This window comes from Dermacentor albipictus, chromosome 2 (assembly GCF_038994185.2).
Source record: "Dermacentor albipictus isolate Rhodes 1998 colony chromosome 2, USDA_Dalb.pri_finalv2, whole genome shotgun sequence".
NCBI classification, from domain to species: Eukaryota; Metazoa; Arthropoda; class Arachnida; order Ixodida; family Ixodidae; genus Dermacentor; species Dermacentor albipictus.
In genome coordinates, this window is record NC_091822.1 from 130918181 (window position 1) to 130943764 (window position 25584).

The 25584-nt window shown below is 44.0% G+C and overlaps 1 protein-coding gene across 2 annotated transcripts; it reads left to right on the forward strand.

The window, feature by feature from the left end:
• Positions 1 to 66: 66 nt before the first annotated feature.
• Positions 67 to 25525, forward strand: LOC135912544 (S-adenosyl-L-methionine-dependent tRNA 4-demethylwyosine synthase TYW1-like). Of its 2 annotated transcripts, none has more exons than XM_065445001.1 (14): positions 67 to 310; positions 1215 to 1339; positions 1438 to 1524; positions 2196 to 2297; positions 3198 to 3392; positions 4723 to 4819; positions 6071 to 6165; positions 9694 to 9792; positions 12946 to 13202; positions 13554 to 13663; positions 16796 to 17109; positions 18288 to 18398; positions 18904 to 19071; positions 24757 to 25525. In XM_065445001.1, the coding sequence occupies exons 1-14, from the start codon at positions 232 to 234 to the stop codon at positions 24967 to 24969; spliced, it is 2052 nt and encodes a 683-aa protein (XP_065301073.1). In that variant the 5' UTR covers positions 67 to 231; the 3' UTR covers positions 24970 to 25525. The 2 variants fall into 2 exon arrangements, with proteins under 2 accessions (XP_065301073.1, XP_065301075.1); XM_065445003.1 differs by lacking the exon at positions 67 to 310 and adding an exon at positions 809 to 866.
• The last annotated feature ends 59 nt before the right edge of the window (positions 25526 to 25584 follow it).

A 25584-nucleotide genomic window follows, 5' to 3' on the forward strand; every position in this document is an offset into this window, starting at 1 on the left:
AAACTGCTCATAACGGTGTTTCCCGCCTGTTGCATAGGTATATATGAATAGAAACCATTTACTTCGCCCCGCACTTTTTGATGAGTCAAACTATTCGCCTCCCGAGCGCGCAGTTTTCGAACCGTCATTGCTATCAGTGATGCGACGTCGCTGGCGTGCACGCATCATCTGTGGCGCTATCGCACTGCCTGGACTACGAAAATTAAAGTCAGTAGACGGCAATTTGCCGTAATGATTAAAAGCACTACTCGGTGCGCTGTGACATCTCTTATTTGTGCGCTGCTGATTTTCCACACGGCGCACGCGAAAGGCAAGTACGCGTATCAGTTGCTTCTAGCAGCTCTTTGCTTGTGATGAAGCGCGCTTGAAAGACACGAGAAACAATTTGGTCCGAATGAAAGCAACGTTGTCATTTCTAAACATTTGTTGGGAACTGTGTCAGTCATAATTTGTTTGCATGATGCGATCATGCAGTTGTGTTGTCGAGCAATCTTCGACATAATCGCTTTGCCATCCTTCAAAATGAAAAACAAAATATCTGTAGTAATGATGTGATTTGTTTTGTATCGCCGCAACTCGTAGTTGCTGTTTTCTACGTCAGCATTAACGCTTGAAGGGCATTATACAATAAACTGAATTGCAGTGTAGTTGAGCGTAGCACGGTATGCGCGTTATACCGGTGTCACACGGCCACTTTCGATCGTGAACATGCCCGATCCGGATCAAAATTCCCGACTGCGATTGGCTCCCTCGCCCAACTTGCGCAAAGGAACCAATCACGACCGAGAATTTCGATCCGGATAGGGCTTGATCGCGAGCAAAAATGTGCCGTGTGGCACCCGTATTAAATGTTCGTTTGCAAAACGGTATGTGTTCAAATATAAAGTCACGTGCGCTGTCTTGAAGCGAAACACGACAATGAGCTGCTGGCCTTCCAGGCACAGTTAATCTGCGGATAATCTTTATGTAAATTCTGTTTTACTGCCTGAGGCTCAGAGCTCTCGTGATCTAATTTAGTAACGATGCGAGCACTATGTAAAACTCGTGCAAAATAATGAAAAAAGAAGAGATAGGATGAGAACTATAAAAAATTGGTTTTCGTTAAACAATGCCATGAACCGTTTCTGCATTAAAGCAATCAAAGGGCGACGGTGCGGTTCAAGAGAACTCGTCTTGCGGTTATACTTGACAATTAAATGGTGCTTTTCTTGCAGGACGTGTCAATGAAAAAACAAGTGACTGGTATCCCAGCAGCTACACCACAACGCTATGTGGGGGTGTCTTAGCAGTGCTATTTTTTGTTGTTGCTCGAGAAAAGCTCAACCTTTCCAAAATAAAGGTGACTCTAGCATATCCTTTGTAATTTTAAGCTTTCCACCTTTGACAGCTTATCGTGGAAGCATTGCTAATTGTTGATTTGCGCCTTGTATGTTTCAGACACAGGACCCTTTTAAACAAAGGCAGAGGAAACGTAATGGGAAGTCGGTGAAAGTCCTGTACGGGACTCAAACTGGAAATGCAAAGGTTTGTTGTCCGCTGTATCTTATTACAAATTGATGGTGGTTAAAAGCTGCCTAGTTGCTTGCATTGTAAACTATGACCAGTGCACCAGATAGGGACAGAAATTAGGAAGCCCACAGCAATATTCTCGGTTGATAACATTCAAAAGTATCACTTTCAGCGGATGCTAGTGGGCTAAGCTAGCAGGCATAACGCCTGTCACTTTACTGAGGCATTGCACCAGATGTCGAATCATGCAAAAGTGAAAGTATTCCCTAATGTGATTTACTGAGAGTATATGATCCCACTGCCTGCTTCACCTAGACGCACCAGTTTGGCTTGTGCATTTCTTTCTATGTCTTTAACATTTCAGTAGTGGTTTTAAGCCTCTGTGTTTGCAAGCTGGCAGTCACTTCTCATTGTATAATTGTTCATAATAATTGCGTTAATTGACAATGCATTTTGTTTGTAGGCACTGTTTTCCATTGGTCAGCCACCTTCGTCCATCGTCGTGATAGGCTCGCATCTGCTTTTACAAACTGTTCTGGCATCAGAACTTTTTTGTGAATAAGAGCCCAGAATCATTTCCCATCCCTTTTAGACCAAAGTTTTACAGTTTGTTTCGAATGCCGTTGCTTTTTTAGTTGTGACAATGGATTTTAGCAGTAATTTCTTTCTTTCTTTCTTGTGCACAGATTTTGTCGGAGAAACTTGCGGCTGAGCTGGACGCACTGGACTATGATGTGGAAATGGTCAACTTGAAGCATGTGGAGCCAGAGGAATGTCTGCTTGGTCAGGTAGGGGGTACTTGGCAACTTGGCAGGTGCCTGACAGTAGCAACTCACTCCTGTTGGGAGACAGCAGCAGACTAATTGCTGGGTGTATTTCGTGATCGTATTGCACTTGTATTTACTTTGTTAAAATAGGCACACTGCCGCTGGCCGTAGAAGATCCCTTTCTTTGAGTAAGTTTAGCATATTAACATACAAAACTATTAGCTAACGGCTGCTGTGAAATACAAAAACTAGGTGATGCATGTGATCAGCTTGCTACAAGCTACTATTGCAACTTGCGATAGTAGTGCTATACTGCATTTGTTGAAATTTCCCAAGCCTCACTTCAACGACAAGTGTCACATGCTGTTGTCAAGCTTGGATAGTTGTCACATTGAGTAATTTTACAGCCTGCGGCCTCCCAATACTTTAGCTTTGTGCTCAACTAAGAAAGAAAGCATCAGAACATGGCACTGTGACATGTTCCACCAGAACAGAGCATGGGAAGCCATGTTTATGAGCTCCTGTATTTTGATTTCATTGCAAAATAAACATCTTTGCAGTTGTATTTGAAACATAAGCGGTGCCAAGCAACTGCCTATGTCATGCATGCACAGTTCCTTGCATAATTTGCAGCAGCATTGAACTAGAACTTTTCAATCTTGCGTAGCACATCTCTCCACAACCAAACTTTCTCATTTAAGTTTCAGAAACCTGGGATATTGGATTTTGACATACTTGTCTTCAGTAGCAGGTTCAGTTTGTGTGGCCTGTCTTGAACTCACACAGAATGGAAGCCTATTTCGAAACTGGATAGACTATTGAAATTTAGAACCTATCTGCTAGAGTTATTATAACAACAGCCATATCAGCTGTGTTTCTTCACTGACATGCTGTTATTGCCTTTTATGTTGGGAATTACAGGTGAAAGCAAAGGGCCTTTGTATCTTCATCGTGTCAACATACGTGGATGGATCAGCACCAGATGAAGCCACATGGTTCTACGATTGGTTGAAGGATACATATGCAGATTTCCGAGTGCACAAATACTACCTCCAGGGTCTTGACTACGCCATCTATGGCCTGGGAGACTCGGCCTATGGTGACAGTTACAACAAGGTACATTTATCAAAATTAAAGCATTGGTTGTTTTCAATTGTTTTCTTCATCTTCTATGGTCGGGTACAACTTTAGAAGGCAGCGGCATTTGCCCCTCAAAGACGGATGCACATGAGCCTCCACCAATGGGCGTACACTGACGTGGTGAGCCGGACAGACGGTGACCTCATCGTCGGAGAACGTGGCAGCCCGCACTTCGAACTGGGCCGAGTCGTTTCAGCGGGGCTATTTCTTTAGTGGCTGGGGCAATCGGCTGCCGCACTTCGGTCATCTGGGTGGGGCCTCTCCTGTCTTCTTAAGGTGTATCTGACTATAGTGTTTAACTAAGCTGTGTCCGCCTTTTCACCCAATTTTGGCACTGTATACAAGAACCCATTATCCCTCAAGAGAAAAGTGTATAATAGCTGTGTCTTACCAGTACTCACCTACGGGGCAGAAACCTGGAGGCTTACGAAAAGGGTTCTACTCAAACTGAGGACGACGCAACGAGCTATGGAAAGAAGAATAATAGGTGTAACGTTAAGGGATAAGAAAAGAGCAGATTGGGTGAGGGAACAAACGCGAGTTAATGACATCTTAGTTGAAATCAAGAAAAAGAAATGGGCATGGGCAGGACATGTAATGAGGAGGGAAGATAACCGATCGTCACTAAGGGTTACGGACTGGATTCCAAGGGAAGGGAAGCGTAGCAGGGGACGGCAGAAAGTTAGGTGGGCGGATGAGATTAAGAAGTTTGCAGGGACGGCATGGCCACAATTAGTACATGACCGGGGTTGTTGGAGAAATATGGGAGAGGCCTTTGCCCTGAAGTGGGCGTAACCAGGTTGATGATGATGATGATGATGATGACAAGAAAGAGCTCCTGATTTTTCTCTGTGTTTATAGTTTATGTTGCTTTCCCCTTGTTATGTGTTCTGGTTAGTGCAAGCCAACATTATAAAAAGCATTTATTTGACATCTGCAAATATATAGAATGAATTTTCAGATCTATATATTAATGCACTGATCAGGCCTTGGCCGAGCATCCCGTGCAGTACTAGAGCAGTACATCCCAGTTTCCCTGCAGCCCACCCCCCGCAAAGTGAGGTCCTATGTGAAGCTTTGCTTGTTCGTATTAGCTTTCTCCATTGTGATCCTGGCCACGGCGGCCGCATTTCGATGGGGGCGAAATGCGAAAACACCCGTGTACTTAGATTTAGGTGCACGTTAAAGAACCTCAGGTGGTCGAAATTTCCGGAGTCCTCCACTACGGCGTGCCTCATAATCAGAAAGTGGTTTTGGCACGTAAAACCCCATAATTTAATTTCTTTTCTCAATCGTGCTTTCCTAGGTTGCCAAGGACATGGATTTCTGGCTGTCAAAACTGCATGCAACACCGGCGGTTCCCCTTTGTCTCAATGATGAAAGTCATGATGAAGGAAAATATGGTAAGGACGCTTCTGAACTCAACAGACATTTGCGTAATCAAACTTTGATTTATTGTCAGAGTTCCAAAAGACATGGGGCAGGAGAAATAAGTAAAGTCACTGCTATTTGGTCCTTGTCTATTGGTTTAGTATAACAGAACGAAAGGGGTCAGGATACAAGCAAGGGCTAACGGTCGCCTTGGAAACAGTGACTGTCCCTGCTTGTCTTATCCATCTATATCTTGCGCTGTTGCACTAATAAACCAAAGGTTAATGGGTCAGTGTGTACTGAAATGTGGTACATGCAGTATAAATTGTAAGCTCTGGGAAGCTTAAATTAGGCTGAGTTTGGCAAAAAGTGCTTTTTTAACAAGTTAACCGCCGCTTCTTGCTTGGCAGCGGCGCACATTCTTCAACTGGACCACCATAGCAGGGGAGGTATTCTGTAGGATTCCACTTAGAGGAGTGTCCGTTTTGGCCGCTGCTGATTGGTTGGGGCCGCTCGCATCCTCCTCGCTTGTACAGCTGCATCCAATCAGCAGCGGCCGAAATGGACAGTCCACTAGGTGGACTCTTACAGAATACCCACTCTAGAAGTCCTCTCCTTTCACACTTGTCACTTGTTGCAACAAAATTGCAAGCAACAGTCTTTTTGCTTAATGGCAGACAAAGGTTAAACCATAAATCAAGTTACGGTGACAGTCATCATCATCGTTATTAGTCTATATTTAAATCCACTCCCAGAAATTTTCAGTTATCCGTGTCACACATCAGCAGACTCCACCCTATGCCTCTCTCAGCTGCAGTTAGGGTTTTTTTTTTTTTAACCCTTTTTGTTACTCTAAGAGGCCGCAATTCATCTACTTTACATATCGCATGGTCTGTTGAAGTCCGCTTGTAGCTAAACTTCTCTAGAATGTGGGCTACTCGCTTGCAATTTTTTTTTTCCCCTTCTTAGCTACAGGGAACGATGGCACATGTCTTCTTCAATTTAATTAAGCCTCCCACCATTTGTGGAGCACTCGCATCTCCTACGTCTCATATTCCATCAGTTTTGCCATGGCTGTAGTCAGAGGCCTTATGTTTTGTGTTTGCGGGGAGTCACAGGGCAGCACATAGTTTGCAATGCCCTTGCAAATAGTGTGAACCGAGTGGCTTACAGGGTTTGAAACAGCCAGCTTTTCTAATGGAAAGCTGTAGGATATCACTGAAGCATCGCCTACTCTTTCCTTTTATACCCCTTTTTCTTACTTTTTTTTTTTTGCAACTCAGGGACAGGCAAGTTTCCAGCTTGGAAAGACGACATTGTAGCATACCTGAAAGGAACACCATTGATCACCACGCAGCCTAGTGAACCTCGCCCTGCAGTGAGTAACGTTCAGTATTGTTTGAAATGGTTGGGATGCTCAGAGTGCTGTTACATCCAGTAGTGAACATCGTCTTGAGAATCAGTGAGAAAAATAAGGTGAAGGTTTTGACTTTTTTCTGTCAAAACCTTAACCATAAGTGTCAACCACAGGGATGGGGGAGGGGGGTTCCCCTCACCCCCACCTTTCTGACTGAAAACCTCAGGCAGCCCCAATTACCTGCTGCATTTTGTTCTGGTCCTATAATATACTGCTGTAATGGTAATAGTAAGATTGACTACAATTCCCAGGAATGTCATTATTAAATAATCTACATACAACCCATCAGCAAGTCTTGGCTTCAACAAGTCTTTGTGAGCTTTGCAAGAACCTGTTAAAAAACTTCTGAGTGTTCTTACATTCTTTATCTGTTCCAAGTCACCACCAACTGCACCTTTCGGTTAAAAACTTCGCATGACCCAGGAAAAACGGGAATTATACGCCTCTGATTGTGCAGTTGTCATGCAGTCATTCATTGTCTGTCGTTTCTTATGATTGTGTCTTGGGAATGTGACGTGTCCAGACAGCCAGACAGGAAACAACGAACTCTGAAAACATACACTTCTTTATTGGATAAACTTGTAGCTGCAAAAGAAAACCGTAGATAGGTAGAGGCAGTGGTGATGCTGACAGCACAGTTGGCAGTCATCAGATTTAGTGACACAGGGTGTCTACCAACCGGGAAAACCGGGAAAACCGGGAATTCTCAGGGATTTTGAGTAGTCTGGAAAAACTCCGGGAAAACTCAGGGAATTTGTGCTTCTATCAGGGAAAATTAGCTGTAATTTTTTTCGAGGGTCAAAAGTCGCGGGAATGCTGGCTCGAGAAACAGACAGGACTCATAACGAATCATCGTCGGTTGGAGGAGTTGCCAGTGTACAGTCAACGACCGACTTTCCGGATTCCCGATAACTCGGACGGCTTCGCGGCACCACCACGTACCCCAAAGAGTCAATGTATCACAACGTCTGAAATTTCAGACGCAAGAACTCTTCGCCGTCCGATTTTTTAAACGTTTTGCGTCATCGCAGGTCCGAGACGGCATTAATGAAAACCACCACCGCTGCTATTTTGATTACCTCGCCGCCTTGAACCGGTGCTCTCGCACGCAGATCCGCTGGCAGCCGTAGCCACCACTGCGGCAACGCTAGGCCTAGCTGCTTCGACGTTCGCTGTTAAGCATCTTGTCGTTCGGTGCCGGGTTTCTTCATTTCTCCGCTGACAGCAATAATTTTGTCTTCGAAGCTCGGAAAGCACGGCGCATTGCATAATGCTCTTTCCCGAAACTGCTTCGCCTCATTACAGTTGTGTAACGCAGTGAAGCGTAACAAGCGTAGGAAGGGGCAATTGTCGCGGGACACTGTATGTATTCCTTAATTTTACACGTGTGCACCCGCCCTCACCTGTCACAGTAGGAGCACCGATATGCCTAATAAATGCACTGACAGGCATTCAGAGCTTATTCAGACGTACATGTGTCGATTTTAGCCCTTAAGGGCAGTAAAAGACATGGATTTATTTTTTCGGACTGCCTGATTTTTCGGAAGTTCTCGCGGCCCCTAGGGGGTCCGAAAAATTGGACGTTGACTGTAAATTGACCAAGAGTATTCTTCAAATGGTCCGTGGGGCGAACGCGCGGCGAAAGGAGGACGAGAACAGAAAGGATCGACGCACTGAGGAATTAACGGGGAATTAAGTATGCGACCGCTTCTTTGAAGGAGCCTGCACTCAAAAAACAAATTGTTGGCTGATGCTGAGATGCAGGTGTCCCTCATCCAAACCGAAATAAACTCTTTAAAGCAGTGAAACACAGCACTGAGGCGTCTTGCGCGAGCTTAGAGTATGTCAGCACAGTTGCATGACACTGAGCATGCTATCAGTTGATAGAAATAGCTCATATTCGAAAATATTTCCTTCTGTATGCATCTCCTTTTTATTTGTACTAGAGAATGTCCAACGCTTTTTGGAAATTTTTTCGAAGACATGTTATTTGCTGTGCATTTTAATAACCCCTCCCTTATATTATTTTTTTGAATAAGATAAACACTACTCCTTAGTATTCAAATTGGATTAAGTCGGTTTTCTTTAAAATTTTTTTCATATGCTTACTAGAGAGTGACAGCATAGGGCGATATGATTTCAGCGCGACTTGACATAAAACATAGTTCTGCATCACTCAGGGAATTTTGCAAAAGCACTCGGGGAAAACCTGGAAAACTCAGGGAATTTGGAAATGTCAACTTGGTAGACACCCTGTGACAGTGTTGGCATTTAGCCCCTTATGGAGCGGCGTCATGGGTTCTGGACTAGCTGGCAGTCATTGTAGGGGTTCATTGCCTACATATAAAATGACAGACTTGTCACACCAGGAACTACAACAGTTGAAACATAACGGCAATTTTAACATACCTAATGCAGTAGACTCTCATTCCTACGTTTGTGGGGCAAAAAATGCAAGCTGGTAAGGCCTGAGCAACTCGAGACGCACAGTGCTATTTTCCTATTGTAAGTGTTCTTATGTGGCGATGGGAAACCAAAACTAGATCGAGCTGGTGGGTGACGCCAGAATACGATTACACCAGAGCGAAGCAGGGCATTCACTTCGTTCCGCCGGTAGCAGAGAATGGCGGCACGGTTAGGTTATCGCCTATCAAAGCGTGCAGCACGCCTCAAACGGCGGTATGCCACACTTGCTGCGAAACAGATAGGTGAAGATGCTTATCACAGAAGGGTTGGTGGTGATAAGAGATTTGCTGGAAGAGGAAGCCGAGTGCATACCAGCATTTTTTACATGACATGGGTGGGCAATTGCTGCAGGGATGCTGCCATGGAGGGCGCCTACTTCTCTTGATTGCACGTGCCTCTCGCCTTCCTTTCTTTTTTTCTTTCTTTCTTTCTTTCTTTCTTTCTTTCTTCTTCTTCTTCTTCTTCTTCTTCTTCTTCTTCTTCTTCTTCTTCTTCTTCTTCTTCTCTCTTTTTTCACATGGGACCTAGCGGCCAGAAAACGTATCGTGCCATTGCGGTTTGGCGATGGACTGAACAGTGATGCCAAAAGATAGTTTTCCTGGAGCGTATTAAGTGGTAAACAAGACGCTTAACTGTATTGTGCCATGTTATGTGTTCTTGATCACGAATGTTGACGCCAGGAAACAGTGCAAAGGGGGATCGTGTCTAGGTTATACTCTACCTCAAGCTTATATTGAACAGGGACGATGCGTAATCACGCAGACAGTGTGTAACCCAAGCAATAAATAAGGACTATGAAACAGGGTTCACATGGCAACTTCCTAATGTTGTACTAAAACTGAGCAAATGCACACTTCTTTAGGTGGGATGAGTGACCACAAAAAAAAATGGTATTCATTGACTTTAAATGCCCAGTTTTAGGGGCATTTGTAGTAGTGTATGACCTAATGGTACTCTTTATTCTGTATTTGTTACAATGCGAAGTGGTAATTAACTGACTGATTGGTTCCTGGGCGTTTTCAGTCAGAAGGCATGGCTTATGAAAGCTCGAGTGATGAAGGTGAACCTGAACTGATTGACTTGGAAGACCTTGGCAATGTACGGGGCACTGCCAAGCTGAAGGTGAGTGCAGTTGGTCGCACATTGTATTGTAGCTTGCCATCTGGCACAGTGTTGGCTGCAGCAGGACCTTTAAACTTCGCATAGATGGGCAGGACAGTTCACATACTCTCTCTCCCTTTTGTCTTTTCTTACTATGTGGTGAGTTTTGCAGTGTGTTCTGTGTGACTACCGACATATGTTGTGTGACTACCGACATATTCAGATACGGCTGATTCAAAGCTTTCGTCAGTGGACAGTGCTGCCTTGGAGACACTGGACTGTGTGCAGTGCATTGTACGCAGCTGACCATAAGGTGTAGCCCGTGGTGCATTCTAGTTTTGCCCAACAGGTCCCACTGTCTTAAAGCTGGTCTCTTGCTGGCAGCATTTATTCATTTTCATGCATGGCACTGCCAAATAAAAGTAGCTGGTTAAAGCTAAGGGTCTTACATATTTTTACCATAAAATCCTGAGAGATAGCCCACCTAAAGTCAAGAGAAAATTCAGTGAAAATATGAAGTGGACTAACTTTCAGTGTGGTGAATATCTTTCAGGAGGGTATCACTCAGTTTTTTTAAGCCAGGAGCGTAGTCGGGATCTATCTCTCGGGATTTTAATTGATGGCAATTAATGGGACAGGTACAAACGATGTCAAATGCTTTATGAAGCAAGGCATGTGCAGAAAATTGCTTGATTGCTGTGAAGCCTAGGCTTCACACTAATTCAGCCTGGAGTTCATGGAGTTGCAGCCTGCAGTGGAATGTCCAGCAAAAACACTGCCAGATTCTGGCAGCCAGGACATACACTCTTGAACAAAATTACACCTTTAGGGTCGTATCTTGCCACACAACAATAATCGTCATCTGTCTTGCTTGCGTTTCCATTCTTGAGAATGCTTTGCTCGCTGCTTTCCTGTCAAGAATGCTCTGTCGTGCTGATAACGCACATGCCGTTTGTGACTTGGAAGTACTGGGCTCGCAGCTTTATAGAAAGGAAATGCGGACAAGACCGATGACGATTATTGTTGTGTGTCAAAATACGACCCAAAGGGTGTAATTTTGTTTAAAAGTGTAGAGGTAGGGGCACATTGTCTGCCAAACACACATTTATAGTAATTCAATATAACCAAATCTATTATACTGAGGAGCACTGCAAAATAAATAACACTGCACACATTTTGAGAGCCCTCAAATACCATATTCACTAGTTTCTCGCACGCTCTTAATTGTAATGGGCACCCAATTTTGCACAGCCAGATATGAAAAATGTCATTTTCTCAATTGTAATGCGCACCTAAGTTTTTATGCTTGAATAAAATTGTGCAGAAAGCATCGACAGTGATTTTCAGCATAAGCAAATAGCCGAACATTTCAAGAAAGCTATTCTCTTTATTAAATGAATGGTGTGCTTGGTAGCGTATGTTTGTTGCAGTGAGGATATTTCGATAGGGTTTATTGTTTCACTGCATAATTTCGTAGAGAACAGAGCCATTAACCAGCGTATTTGCAGTTGTAGTGTATGTAGACAGCATGTGGGCATCTGAAAAAGTTGTAATGTTTGCTGTTCAGCAGCGAACTCGCCCTGCAACTCAGTAGCTTGAGCACGCGCTTCCTGTGCATCAGTATCTTTGCATTGGCAGTGAAAGACCGACCACCGACCATTTAAAAAAAAAGCGGGCGAAAGAGTCAACAAAAGCTATTCGCTTTGAAATGAAAAGTGCAGTACCTTAATTAATTGCTTTCTCACAGCATTTTTATGGAGAAATAGTAGTGATTTGTTCTCTCTCGAAAAAAAAAAAGAAAGAAAGACATTTTAAGCTCTAAGGCTACTGGAAGTGCAATTTGAGTATCACCTATAGCAGTTTTATAATTTGTGCACTATTCTAATGCACATGTCATTTTTAGTTAACTTTTCCAGAAAAATAAAGTGCACGTTGGAATTAAGTGAACATGGTAATGTTAGCTGCTTTACAATATAAATGCAGTCCTACTCACACGTGGCCTGAGCTTAAGCCCAGATCCTTAACCAGCTGTGTCTACATGCAAGCTGTTATGGGCAAACTGCATGGGAAGCCATCCTCTTTCTACTCTTTCGTAGAAACCACACCCTGTAAACATTTGCCACCAGTAATACTTTCAGGCTGAAAGAAAGAAGCCTGGAAAGAAAGAAGCCAATTGGAAGAGCTATTGCTGTAAACTGGTATAAATAGGTAATGTGGCTTCGCTCCATGTCTGGCTGCTTAGCATTCCATGGATGCCCTATACTCGGTGCCCAAAAGGTACTCGCCCTGATGTTGCACACAATTGCGAATGAGTAAAGAGAAATGCGTGTTCTCCTTTGTTCCTTCTCATTCACATTTCAGAATGGCTAATTGGGGTGGGCGAGTCAAGCGCTTTGCTTGTGGGCTTCTGCTTGCACTTGGCTCACTCTCTGCTCTTTGTCATTGCCCTTTCTCGGTTTGTACAGTCTAACCTTGTTATAGTGATGTCACATCTGACATGAAAATACCTTTGTTACATCCAAAATTCATTGTAAACATACATTTGTTGCATGCCAGTGTCGGGGAGAATCATTTTAGATTTCCGTCGTAATATTTGGTAATTCACTATATGTCTCTGTTCACTGCATCGAAGTTCGACTGTACTCGTTTCCAGTTCACACAGGTTCAGTGTGGGGAAGGCATGCATCTGTGTCTAAGCCTGTTTTTCTGCTCCCGTTTTTCTACTAGTGTTGAGGGAGTAGGCTTTTAAACTATGTGGTCTTGTGCATCAACTGTCATGTTCTATGCATTAGTGCAAAAACCGAACTCCTTGAAGTCTACTTGAACAAAGAAAGACATGCAAATGTGGACTTATTCTTGCTCTATTGAAGGCAGTGATGTGACATGTTGGACCCAAAGACCTTATTGAAACAGCTTTAGGGCGCGCTTCTCTACTTAAGCATGTAAAACTTGCTCAGCATACTGAGGCTGTCATAACAAGGCCAGTGGAATGATGCCGCACTTTTCTCTTGGTTCACATGGTGACACTCGTGGCTTTTCCCATTTTCTTTTGAAGTAATTCAAATACATATACTGCAGCTTTGACAGTACATCAGATGAGTCTGATGATCAGCCTGCAGGTGCAAGCCCATGGAGCAAGGCATATATAACCACTGAGTCCCCTATGGTTTGCAGGAGCAGGAGTCCAAAACAGCCAAGGGTGGAGAGGCTCGACGAGACATGCTGACCCCGCTGCTGCGCCAGTCGCTGGGAAAGCAGGGCTATCGCCTCATTGGCTCCCACTCTGGGGTGAAGCTGTGTCGCTGGACCAAGGCCATGCTGCGCGGCCGTGGTGGCTGCTACAAGCACAGCTTCTACGGCATCGACTCACATCGCTGCATGGAGGCCACCCCAAGCCTCGCCTGTGCCAACAAGTGTGTCTTCTGCTGGAGGTAAGCTGCTCGCGGCCAGTGCTTGGTGACATCCGATGCCGATGTCAGATTTTCTGCGACACGGGCTCCTTAATGCTGTCGTGTTAGAACTCCATAAAATTTAGTGGAACTGATGGAATTTCACATGGAGAGCTCCAAACTAACTTCAACAACCTGGTACTCTGGTGCTGTTTTTTTTCCCCCCCACCACAGCTGGCAATTAAACCTGTAATGTTGTTCTCAGCGATAGACCACCATAGCCACTGAGCCGCTATACTGAGTAATGCTCACAAACTTACCCCTTGTGGTTGGAAAGATAGTCTCGGTCTGTATATTCTGCAGATCTAAGTTGGGCTATACAATGCATTGCAGACACCACACGAATCCTGTGGGGACTGAGTGGAAGTGGAACATGGACACACCCGAGATGATTGTGGAGAATGCACTGAAGAACCACTACAAGATGATAAATGAGTTCAAAGGTAATAAACAAGGACTACCACTTCTTGTGTGACTGCTATATTGCTGTAAAACAAACCCATAGGATTATATACTGCTGCTTTAGAAACCTTTAATGTATATACTAATATCGACAATGAAAACCGAGGTATAGTTCCAGTCTGTGCTTGTAATGCAAATGAAAGAGGAATACAAATTAGCACAGCGACTGGGCTTCTCTGACATAACATTGAATGTTTTGAGAACTCTCTGATGGTGGCAGCAAGAGTGAATCAATTGAAATGGAGTCCATATGAAAGCAAAATGAAGGCAAGAACTTTTGCAAAGGTGGGAAAAGCCAAATTAAATTAGACAAAGAATTTCAGAACAAACGGCTAAATTTTTATAGCAGTCCACATTTTGTGCGAATTGTTGACAGATTTCTAGGAGCAAATCTGGCAATGTTGAGGCAGCTGGCTGCAGTGGGCCTCTTCGATTATCAGTCTCTGACAGTCCTGGACTGCCTGAGATGCTGCATACGCAATGCTCATTGGCTGAAAGCAGTTTCGGGCACTCCTGGACTGTCAGGAATGGATAATCCAAGAGGCCCAATGTTTTCTCTTTTATATATGTACAGTAAACCCTCGTTAACTCGAAGTTGTAAAATCCGGGAAAAATTTCGAGATAAGCAGAGTTTCGAGTTAAGCAAAATGCCGAAAATTTCAGTGACCGGGTCACTGAAAGGGCCAGTAACAACCAGCACTGCTAACAAACGCCCCACAGCACGAGGGGAGCTTTTGCAAAAAACGCAGAATTCCCAGGAAAAAACTGAATTTTATTGTTTTGAAAAGAACTGGGTGATGCTTGCCTGCTTGGCGTTGGCATTCGGCGCGAGAAAAGCGTCCTCGAGCTGCTGAACGCACCGCATGAGCCGTTGTTCGCCGCCGCTGCATTCAACTTTGTTGCGGAGCAAACGTAGCAGGTTTCTTGTTTCTGCAGTTGTCGGCACTTCTCGAGGTGGTTCTTGGTCAGCGTGATCACCGTCGTCGTTCACTGCCATTTCAACAATGTCGGCGTCAGACAACATTCCGGTAACGGGCACGTCCGACTCGTAGAGCGCGTACTCTTCAAAAGTGAGTTCGCCGTCTTCGGCATCGCTGGCGCAGCCAGCAGCTTTGCGGACTTCGTCGCAAAGTTCATCGCAATCACTAAACTCGTCAGTGTCTGGCTCGAGCGATTTCTCGGCGCGCGAAAATCCTGCGTGCGCGAAACAATTGGCAATCGTCAATGGACGCACTTGTCGCCAGGCTTCGGCGATCAGGTGGACTGCACCCAGCAAATCTATTTCGTACTTCTTACCACTGTCGTAAGAACACAAAATGCGGCGCAGCAGACTCTTCCTGTAGTACTTGCGAGCAACCTCAATGACTCCTTGGTCCATCGGCTGGAGCACGGACGTCATATTAGCAGGCAGGAACTCCAGCGTGACAGCCTCCAAGTTGTTGATTTTTCCGTGGCCGGGGCAGTTGTCCACGACGAACAACACTTTCCGGCCGTCCCTTGCCATTTCGCGGTCAAGAGCACGTACGTACTCTTCAAAGAGCGCTGCAGTCATCCAGGCCGTTTTATTGGCGCGGTAAGTCGCATCTCTCGGGAGCCGTGCATTTCGGAAGCACCTTGGATTGAGCGACTTACCGATAACAAGCAGCGGCAGTTTTTCATCGCCGGTGGAGTTGGCTCCGAAAAGTATCGTCACTCGGTCTTTGCGCTGCTTAGCGCCTGAGCACGCTTCTCCCTTCGGCGTGTATGTGCGGCTGGGCAGCATCTTATAGAACAGTGCTGCTTCGTCGAGGTTGAAAATGTCCTTGTCCGCATAAGCCTTTTGCAGCTCAGCGAGGCGGTGGTTGCGCCAGGTGTCTGCAGCCCCTTCATCAACAGTGCCGCTTTCGCCGTGGATAGGCTTCAAGGCCACGTTATTTCTTTTTTTAAATCGTTCAAACCAGCCATTGCTGCAATTGAAGTCTGTGTGGCCCATCTGCAACGCCAGCGCGTCTGCCTTCTCCATCATCATTTGGGTTGTCACGGGAAGGTTGGCTGCCCTGACATTCCGGAGCCACAGCATGAGTGCTGCTTCGACGTCCGGGAATTTCGAGGCCCGAATCCGCTTCCGCTCACTGGAAAAACTTTGCTCGAAGCCATCGAAGACCTTCTGTCGATTTTTTACAACTGTCGAAAGCGTCGACAAGGGGATGCCGAATTCTTTGGCGATGCTTGTTTTGGATCTTCCCCCTTTCTCCACTTCCTTGATCAACGCGACTTTTTTCTCCAGCGTCAGAGACTTGCACTGCTTGGGGCGGGACATCGTCGTCGTCCGTTGACCACACACCACGCACACAACAAAAAAAATCGCAGTCAACGCGTCGTGCGCACAGCGCGACGAAACAAAGAACTAACAGCAGAATCGCACACGCACAATAACATTCGCACGTGCGAAATGCGGTGGCACGACTACCCGATAAAACCCATGAGCCCCCGCGCGCAAGCGGCGCACACCACGTGACTGCTTCCAAGGTTACTTGACGTGGTTGACCGAAAACGGCTGCATCCGCGGGAATTTTGTATTCGCCCTTAGATCGTGACCGCGTTCGGCACTTTAGTAGGAACCAAGCGCTCGCTCGGACCCTGTATCACCTTTAGGTTACGGCCTTTGCCTTCAGCCGTCCCGGTCAAAATTTCGAGATATCCGTATTACGCCCGAAAAATGCTTCGAGATAAACGGGTGCGAATACATAACACCTATGGGTGGGGAAGGCACGGCGTGGAAAACTTCCGACTTGACCGATATTTCGAGATAAGCGAGTTCGTGTTAACGAGGGTTTACTGTATAGTTATTCTTTTTTTTTTTCCTGGTATCTGGCATTCTTTGGTACGACTGTGAAGTTATTTTTACAATGTAAATGTCTCTTTTCTGTTCTTTTTCTTAGAATGCCTTGCTTACGGCAAGCTATAGTGAATGCGCTGTTGGCGGGGGTGCACAACTCCATTGACTCGATAGACTATTGAGTCGGCATCTGTTAAATTTATTTGTGTAGTAATGCCTACTTTGCTGTTGACTTGATAGAACATAGATTCAAAGGCCTTCGAAATGCCTGTGCGGCACCGACATCTCATTTCAGGGGTTCCAGGTGTACTGCGCGAGCGTCTGAACGAAGGCTTGCAGGCACGTCACTGCGCCCTCTCTCTGGTTGGAGAGCCCATCATGTATCCAAAGATCGGGCAATTGGTGCGCCTTCTGCACGACCGGGGCATCTCCACGTTCCTGGTGACCAACGCGCAGTTCCCCGACGCCCTGCGGGAACTTGGGCCCGTCACGCAGCTCTACGTGTCGGTGGATGCCAGCAGTCGCGAGGCACTCAAACGCATAGACCGGCCTCTCTTTCCGGACTTCTGGCAACGCTTCCAGGACAGCCTCGCCACCTTGGCAGATAAGGTCAGGCACGCTGGGAGAGATGACTCAGATTTACCCGGGCTTTCAGCGTGCCAACGTTTGAACCTTAGAAACACTATAATCGGTCACAACCGAAGGATGTAGCGGCAAGTGCACTAGTGTGCTGCAACTTGGAACATAATTTGCATAGATGTGGCAGCCATTTATGTTTGATAATTTCCATAATTTCATGGCAGAGGCAAACCCCTTTGAATAGAGTCGAACCTGAATATAATGAACCCAGATAAAGCAAATTAATGTCTATATCGAACATGTGAAACTTACTGACTGATACTCATGTAAATAACTCCCTCATAACCAACTGTACATCGGTTATTTTGAATTCGAAGCCTCTGCTGCCAGCACAATAAAGCATAAAGCGAAGTGGACTGGAACAAGTCTACATACACAACCTCGCACATTGATGTCTCCATTCTTAGAAACACAGAGAAACAGCTCAAGGCACATGCAAAAAATTATTGCCTTCTGCACATAGTTTTATTTTGAAAAATTTTATGCCTTCCTTGCTTCTTTTCTCCACTGGTGATAAACAAATGCATCACAACAGTCTGCTTAGGTTCATTATAGGCGAGATTTGGCCTAATGAAACAATAACCAGGTTGTTCAAGTGTACTGGCATTTCTTGAACAACATTTTGGAGCACTGATGCAGAGGCTAGGTGCAGTGCAAATTTATGGGCGGAGCTTATGCTAAATTCTTTGTCACCGCATATAGTGTCACAGCCAGTGAAGCGGAGTTCAGTGGCTTGCATTTTATTCTAACAAATGCAGAAGAAAATTTTGCATTTACCGCTGCTTTACTTTTGATCAAATTTCGAAAGATGATCATCTTTAGTTTGCATCATAGAAAAAAAATGAAAAATCATCGCTTCTATGTGCACCTTATCATAACAGGAGTGAGGTTTCTCAGATGGATAAAATGGAGGTGCCTCCTGTCAACATTGTAGCTCCACCGAACAGTAGCTATAGAAAACAGTGTCTATAAAAACTCTTGCATAAGTTGCTTTCCTGGTATTCATTTTTATTATTTTGTTTCTTCGTAGCACTTGTTTCTCTCTAAGTAATTACCAAGTAAGACCAAGTTGCTGTGTAATTCTTTAGCCATACAATTTGCTTCTTCCTTAAGTAGTAACATGCCATGTTTTTATCTCTTCATTTTAGGGTCAGAGGACAGTCTATAGGCTGACCTTGGTCAAAGAATGGAACATGGATGAAATGCAAGGTTATGCCAACCTTGTGGGACTTGGAAAACCGGATTTCATTGAAATCAAGGTATTGTGCATTCATATTAGTTCCTCTTGGAGTGTTGCTTCATTAATTTACTTTCTTGTCCATTCTCTTTCAAATTCTAAGTCTAATCTTTGAGTGTTTAGAAAGGAAGCTTTCACATTAATTTAACATTGACATGGTCCTAACCCTCTTTGCTGATGGCATTTTATAAATAGCAGCTGGAGGTAAGCTAGGGGCTTTACTTGCAAGGACTCTTTTCCTCCTGTCCTATTTATGTTTCATCACCCATTGCATGGAGCGGCCAATCTCAGCGGCTGCGGGGACGTGGCAGTCTGAGCCAGTGATGAAGGCAATAGGAATAGAGAGTAAGAAAGAATTGTTGTCAACCGTGATGTGACCTTCACAGCCGCAGAGTTGTTCCTTTAGTGGGCACAGGTCCGGCCAATGAGTGGCTCGCATCTTTCAATTTCCTGCCGGTGTGCCGTCAATGCATGGCTTGAGTTTTGCCTGAGCTGTGCTTACAGGACTGTGTTGTTGATGCGCACAGGGTGTGACATACTGTGGCGAGTCCAAGGGTGCCCACCTGACCATGACCAATGTACCCTGGCACGAAGAGGTGCTATGCTTTGTGAAGCAGCTGGTGGCCTTACTTCCCGACTACAGCATCGCCTCGGAGCATGAGCACTCCAACTGCGTGCTCGTTGCACACAATAAGGTGGGTGTGCATGTGTGTTGTTCTGGCAATGAGGATATCTGAATTTCTTGGAATTCCATCTGGCTGGACCTGCAGATGTCCCTTGAGTTATGTTATTAAACATCTTCTTAAATGTGACAGTAACGTGATCAAGAAGTCACACAGAGACAGCACCCATTGGGCCAGCTGTTCTATTCAATTCCATCTCCTCTTCCTCCTCGTCGCTCTTCCCGAAAAGCCGCTGAGCCCCGGTGCCGTTCTTCCACCTCACACTTGGCTACGCTGCAGACCTGGCAAACTAAAAAGGAATGACAGTTCAGTCCAGTCGATGTAATCTTTTCTTGAGGCACAACACCTGCACTGCGAAGTTATTTGTTTTCCGCCGGTCAAGTACAATGCTTGGATCCTAGTTGCTAACATTCCATGTATTATCTCCTCTGCACTTGGTAATGGCGAAGGGCCCCTTGGAACTTTTTGAGTAGCTTTTGCCCAGACAGTTGCCGCCTCTTCGCACCCATACCTTGTCGCCGATCGTGTACGCAGGGGCAGGTCGACGGCGACAGTCATAATAGTGCTTCTGTTTTTCTTGCACTTGCGTGGCTTTTTCTTTCGCTGCAGCTCTGATCTTCTGGAAGGCAACTATGCGACTGTCAGAGTGTGTGACGCTAACGGGAGCATCTAGCCTGAGGACCGCCTTCAGCTGGGGCAGCTTCCCATATACAATTTCATATGGCATCATACCACTAGACGTCTGCAGCACTGTGTTAGCCGCATAGCCAGCTGCCGGAAAGTGGACGTCCCAATTGGCCTCTCCTTTCTGATGTACTTTTGCACATGGAGCAAGTCTTGCCTGAAGGCTCTAGTTTGTTCGCTGAGTAAGGCTATCTGCCTGGGGATGAAATGCGGCAAGTTGTTTCTTCATCCACTTACATTGCCATTTATAATTTCTTTAGTTCAATTAGTAAGTGCAAGTAATTTCCCCTATGTTATCCTTGGTGTCTTTGTTTGTTGGCTTCTCATGGACTTGTTACTGGAATTTATGATATGACTAACCGTTCTTCAAGAGCTCATGCAGCGATTATTTAGTTGACACACAGTACCCAACTTATTGCACACTGTGGATTAACTTTGAGACATTTGTAACATTACATTGGGAAGCACAATCCTTAACATCGCTTTCTGTTTTAATGTGTCGTATTGTCTGTGCAAGAAAGAAATAGATTTGCTTGGCTTGTTGCTTTCTTCTCTCACAATCTGGAGAAGTGAAACTACATGACAAAAGCTTCTGGCACGTGGGAGTGACTTCAAACTTCTGTGAAACTGGAAATTAAGGTCATAAAGCCATAAACTAGCAGATTTAAATGAATTGCAGGAGTGTTCTAATCTCCTAATAGAATTGGATACAAATAGAGCTAAACCTTGATATAACGAAGTAGGTAAAATCGACAATTTGCTTCGTTATATTGAAATTTCGGTGTATGGAAATCAACCTTTTATGTAAATAAGTACAGTAACTGATCGATTTTTCTTAGATGCAAAGGGGCTGCAGAATTTTTCGAATTATCGGGCAACCGAAAAAGCTAGTTTGAATGAGAAAAAAATTATTTTGATGAATTTGAGAGTCAACGAGGAATGATACCTTTTCATGCCACATCAATGATATCTTCACATCGGCGGTACGAATTAAGCGAAGCCAGCCATGCTTTCACGTGCACTCCGCCTCCGCGGCTGATAGCGTCGCTCGCACTAGGACAACGCTATCATGAAGAGCACCGGCAACGGGGAGCTACTGCTTCCTCTGCCTCTCACTCCAACAGGTTACCGAAACTTGAGATTACGCAACATCCTATAATAAACGCGTGGGAAGACAGCTTACGTGGTGCCACGCCATCTTGGCATGCCCACTCTTTGCACACACGGCAGATTGCCTCTAAACCAGGCTGCGCATGCGATCAGCCGCGCTTACAGCCACGCACAGCCACGGCCACGATGCGTGCCAGAAATCACGATGCATGCGCGCCAACTTACCCTCCCCACCTCCCCGTCTCTCGTGCACGCTTATCGCATTACCGCAAGCTCGCTCCCCTCCCCCTCTTTCCCTCTGCTCGCACGGCACTTATGGGTGAAGCCACCATCTTTCTTTGTCAACTTTGCACACTTTCACTCGCACCTAAAGCACAAAGTGCGCGGGGCACGATAGGATCTTATAGCACCTGGAATTTATACGGAACATGATGCGGCTTCATTCGCGGGTCGCTCTTGTCTTAGAGGTGCGTTTGCAAGCAGCCGCTTTTAATTCAATCATTTGAGCATCTGTGTCCGCGAAAGTTTCCATGTATTGTCTCTGCATTCCCTTGCTGCAGAAGCTAAATTACGTTGTTTTTAAATTGCATACAAACACACTTCGTTGTACTGAGGTTCTAATTACATGGTGTTCTATGAACTAGAGCTTATAAACAGTTAAACACTTCGTTATATTGAAAATTTCGTAATATTGAGGTTTGTTATATCGAGGTTTACCTGCATTTGAGACGTACTGGCTTCAAATATCGTTGAAATAAAAAAATTATCCTTTCAATATTAAAAAGGAATGTACGTAAGAGGTGTGGCAGAGAAGTCCAGTTTATTTTCTTTAACACATGCAATATATACTTCGGTTCTACTGGACTTTTTGCCAATGAGCGGGGAAAAAAATGGCCATTGGTGCTTACGGTCGGCTCGCAACATATGCTGGGGACACCTGGGTGAAAAATTCAACAATTTTAACCAAAAAATAGTATTTTTGTTTTTGGCTTGATTTGTTATATATATGACTTCCTCTTAATTGCCCATCAATGTTGCCATAGCATATAGATGTAGAAATTAGTAAAAACCACAATTTAAACAAGACAGGTGACCCGGGTAGTTTGCAGAATTGAGCTGCTTTTGCAATGGCAACAAATTTGAATAGCAGCGTTTCTCACCACTGTGCCTCTGCTTGCTAGTAACATAGGCCTTCTTGTTTCTGACATGTCTTTCGGTAGTTTTGTACCTTTTGTACATTTCTTCGTATCATTATAAAGAAATTTGGCAGCTGTATGCTTGATTACGTGACAAGTGCACCCGCGCCATTTTAATTGCAGTTTATCATGGCTAGGGGTATTTTAATTTGTGACAGCTGGGCTAGTTCCATGAAAAAAAAACATTTGAAACTTTTTTTGTTTTGTTTTGTTTTGTTTTTTAGATTTTATACACAGAGTGTATTGTTCTCATTCTATTAAGCACATCATAGTGAGCAAAATGAGATATTTTTTTGTGTTTTCTCATGTGTATACTGACAACAAATAACTGCACAGTTCCACCCTTCTGTTTGAAATGCATGACTCATGAAAACTGAACCAAGCGGGTAAGGCAAAACCGACAAAACATTTGAAAAGAAGTGATAAAAATATGTCAACTGTGAATTTTCCATCACCTGACACAAATATTAAGCAAAAAGTTTTGTTGCGGCACGTGTCTCTTAAAGGGATGCAGGAAGTGTGTGCTGAATCAATTTAGACTAATTAAGTATAATTAAAAATTATTATTATTAATATTATGGAGAAAGGTTAATTTGTAGTAATTTAGAAAATGAAGGCCGACTTCCCTTTCTTGATTTTTGCACCGAAACCTCTATGCCAGTACATTAGCATGATGCCACAGTTTCCAAAGCGTTTTCTTGTAGGGCTATTCTTGGTACAAGGAATAGTTTTTTAACTTTGCTAGGTTGAGTCTTTAGTTGTTATGGAATGTAATTTAGTTTTTTTTACTAACAAACAGTTAAGCTCTTACCGTATGGTGTATCATATGCGATACAGGTAAAACAACTTCTGGCATAATATATAATCTAAAAGAAAGAACACCTTATACATTACGTGGAATCTATGTCCTCCTTAGCAATTAAACACATAGCGACTGTAGTGCTGGCAAGATTTTCTTGGTTAATTTTTCTTGAAAGATTGTATGGTGGCAGCTCGTTGCACATGGTATGGAAAGTTCATAATTAAAGAGGTTGCTTTCACAACTTATTCAATTTGTTTCAGTGCACAAGAATTGCCAGGGTGCTTGTTTACTTTTAATTAGCCTGCTTTATTTTTTGTCAAGAAAAACATTGAGATGGTTCTGTTAGGCAAGCATTAGTTGCTGTGTCATATATGATGCAGCATGCATTTAATGGTTGTTTTTATGAAGGAGAAGAGAAATTTGTTTCCTCGCGAAAGAACAAGTTTGGTGGCAAAGTATAATGTTTCTACGGGCTGTAGTGTTTCTTGTCGCCATTACTGATGTTAAATATGTGAGAAAAAAAACAAAATGTCTCCTGTGTTTATGATAAAGATAGCATGGGGCCTGTCTTCTTCCAAATCCTAATGACATCTTCAGCAACAAGTATCTTTCGGAGGAAGATGAAGGAGGTTTTCTCTTGGCTTGCATACGCCCCTAGAGAGTGCAGAGTGAGAATTGCCATGAAATCAAGGTCTAAATGATCTAGTCAAGATATTGAGGCTATTAATTAGGCAATCAAAGATGATGTCATCAAATTTTAAAGAAACTTGTACTAGCTCGAGCTACTCCATTATGCATTCAAGTATGCACCCTCAAAATGCATTCCATATTAAAGCAGTCTTTCAAGTTTTTTTTTTTTTCAATGGTTCTGTTAGCTTTTGGAAGTTTTCTGCAATTTAGATGTCTTTCTGCGTTCTTATAAAATGTGTACCTATAACTTCTGGCTGTATCATATGTGACATGCAACAATTGTGGCCCATGAAGTTGTAACCATGAGTTTCTTTGGAAAACTGATGTTTGTTTAGGCATAGCTGGCCTGAACAAAGGCATTGTCTAATATTTTTTAACAAGAAAATAAGAATTAATGCAGCAAGGGACTAACTAGAGTGAGTGATGCTGTCAAAATTTGCGATGTTACGGTGAGGCAGTGCAGTAACATTACAACAATGGCACCACCAGTCTGTCACTTTTTGCATACTTTCTGGTTTACCAAGCCTCCCTCCATGGTAAGAGTAACCATTTTGTTATTGCATGAGCTTAATTTACTACTACAGCTCAGCTTAATATTCCACTCTAGCATTTCTTCGAAGGTACCTGTGGTCCACATTCACAGGTTCTCTCTCTCTCTCTCTCTCTCTCTCGTTTCCCCCCACGGTAGGTAGGATCCAGCAATTGTAGCAACTCTGTATACAAGATAATAATAGACCCTTTTCCTGACTAGTGCACTTCTCTGTATTGAAGATTTGCCCTAATTATTATCGCTGGAACCAGTCATTGTTCAAATGAAGACAAAGTGCAAACCAGGCATGGCGATGCTCTTTGTTGCACATGGTTTTGTTGCAAGAACCATGTCTGCATTCTCCTTCTAAAGCACAAAGTGTGTACAGAGGCGTCCAATTGCAAAATTAGTTCGGCAAACTGCCTTGTAGGAAAGCTCGCTTTACAATTGGGTAAAAAGATGGGTCTATGGAGTATCACTTGTCAAATCTAGGTACCCAAATTGTATTGAAAATTTTTATATTCACACACATGCAGTAAGTAAGCAAAAGTGGCAGCAGAGGAAAACTATCTTTGGCAGAGTTGAAATTGTTCTCTTCTTTTTTTAAAAATAATTTTATTATTATTATTATTATTATTATTATTATTATTATTATTATTATTATTATTATTATTACTTCGTTGCAGTTCTGTGTCAATGGACAGTGGAACACGTGGATTGACTACGAGCGCTTCCACAAGCTGGTGCAGAGATTCTACCAGACAGGCGAGTCATTCACCTCGCTCGATTACGTGGCACCGCTCCCCCATTGGGCAGTGTTTGGGGCCAGGGAGCGTGGCTTCGACCCCAACGACACTAGGATGCTCAGAAGATCCAAGAAGGACATCAGTGGGTGCTAGGACTAAGCTAAGTTAATGCTAGGCCGTCCAACTCTCAGAAGCTGGCAGTGAAATGTGCGTGTGAGCACCAAATAGTGTTCGATCCATTTTGAAATCTGAAGGTTTACATATGCAGCATTGCTGGGAAGTCACCGAAGACGGGCAAAGGCCTGAGCCTGAAAACACCTTTCATAATTGTTTCACAGTGCCTAAGCAAGCACCAGTAAGCTTGTGACAAGAAGTTGCCAGCTCCACATGTCGCATCAACATATAACATAAACGTTACTACATAAAAACTTCTGCTGTGAGACACAGCATGCATTAAGGTGACATTGTGTTAAGCAAGCCCATTTGCAAATGATTTGCGCAGTATTTCTATCTGTGTTTTGGATTGGGCAGCTGGAGTGAAACAGATCCACTGTTGTTGCAATGAATTGGACAAAAACCCGGCACTGTAGCTCACCGTCTTCTTGGTGCCATTGTGACGTTCGACAAGGCGGAAGCTTTTACCTGCAGGTCTTTATTTTGTATCCTGCAGGTTAAAAGCAGTTGTGTGTAATAAATGCATATGAATGTGCCTTTGTTTCATCAGTTGTTAGAAGCAGGTGTTCTTGGTGTAAAAAAACAAACATAGTG

Bases quoted from the DNA above. Each gene is read 5' to 3' on its own strand.
- LOC135912544 (XM_065445001.1), top strand. From the start codon at position 232: ATGATTAAAAGCACTACTCGGTGCGCTGTGACATCTCTTATTTGTGCG. The intron at 311-1,214 runs GCAAGTACGCGT...CTTTTCTTGCAG, and splicing joins CCACACGGCGCACGCGAAAG to GACGTGTCAATGAAAAAACA. The intron at 18,399-18,903 runs GTATTGTGCATT...TGATGCGCACAG, and splicing joins CGGATTTCATTGAAATCAAG to GGTGTGACATACTGTGGCGA.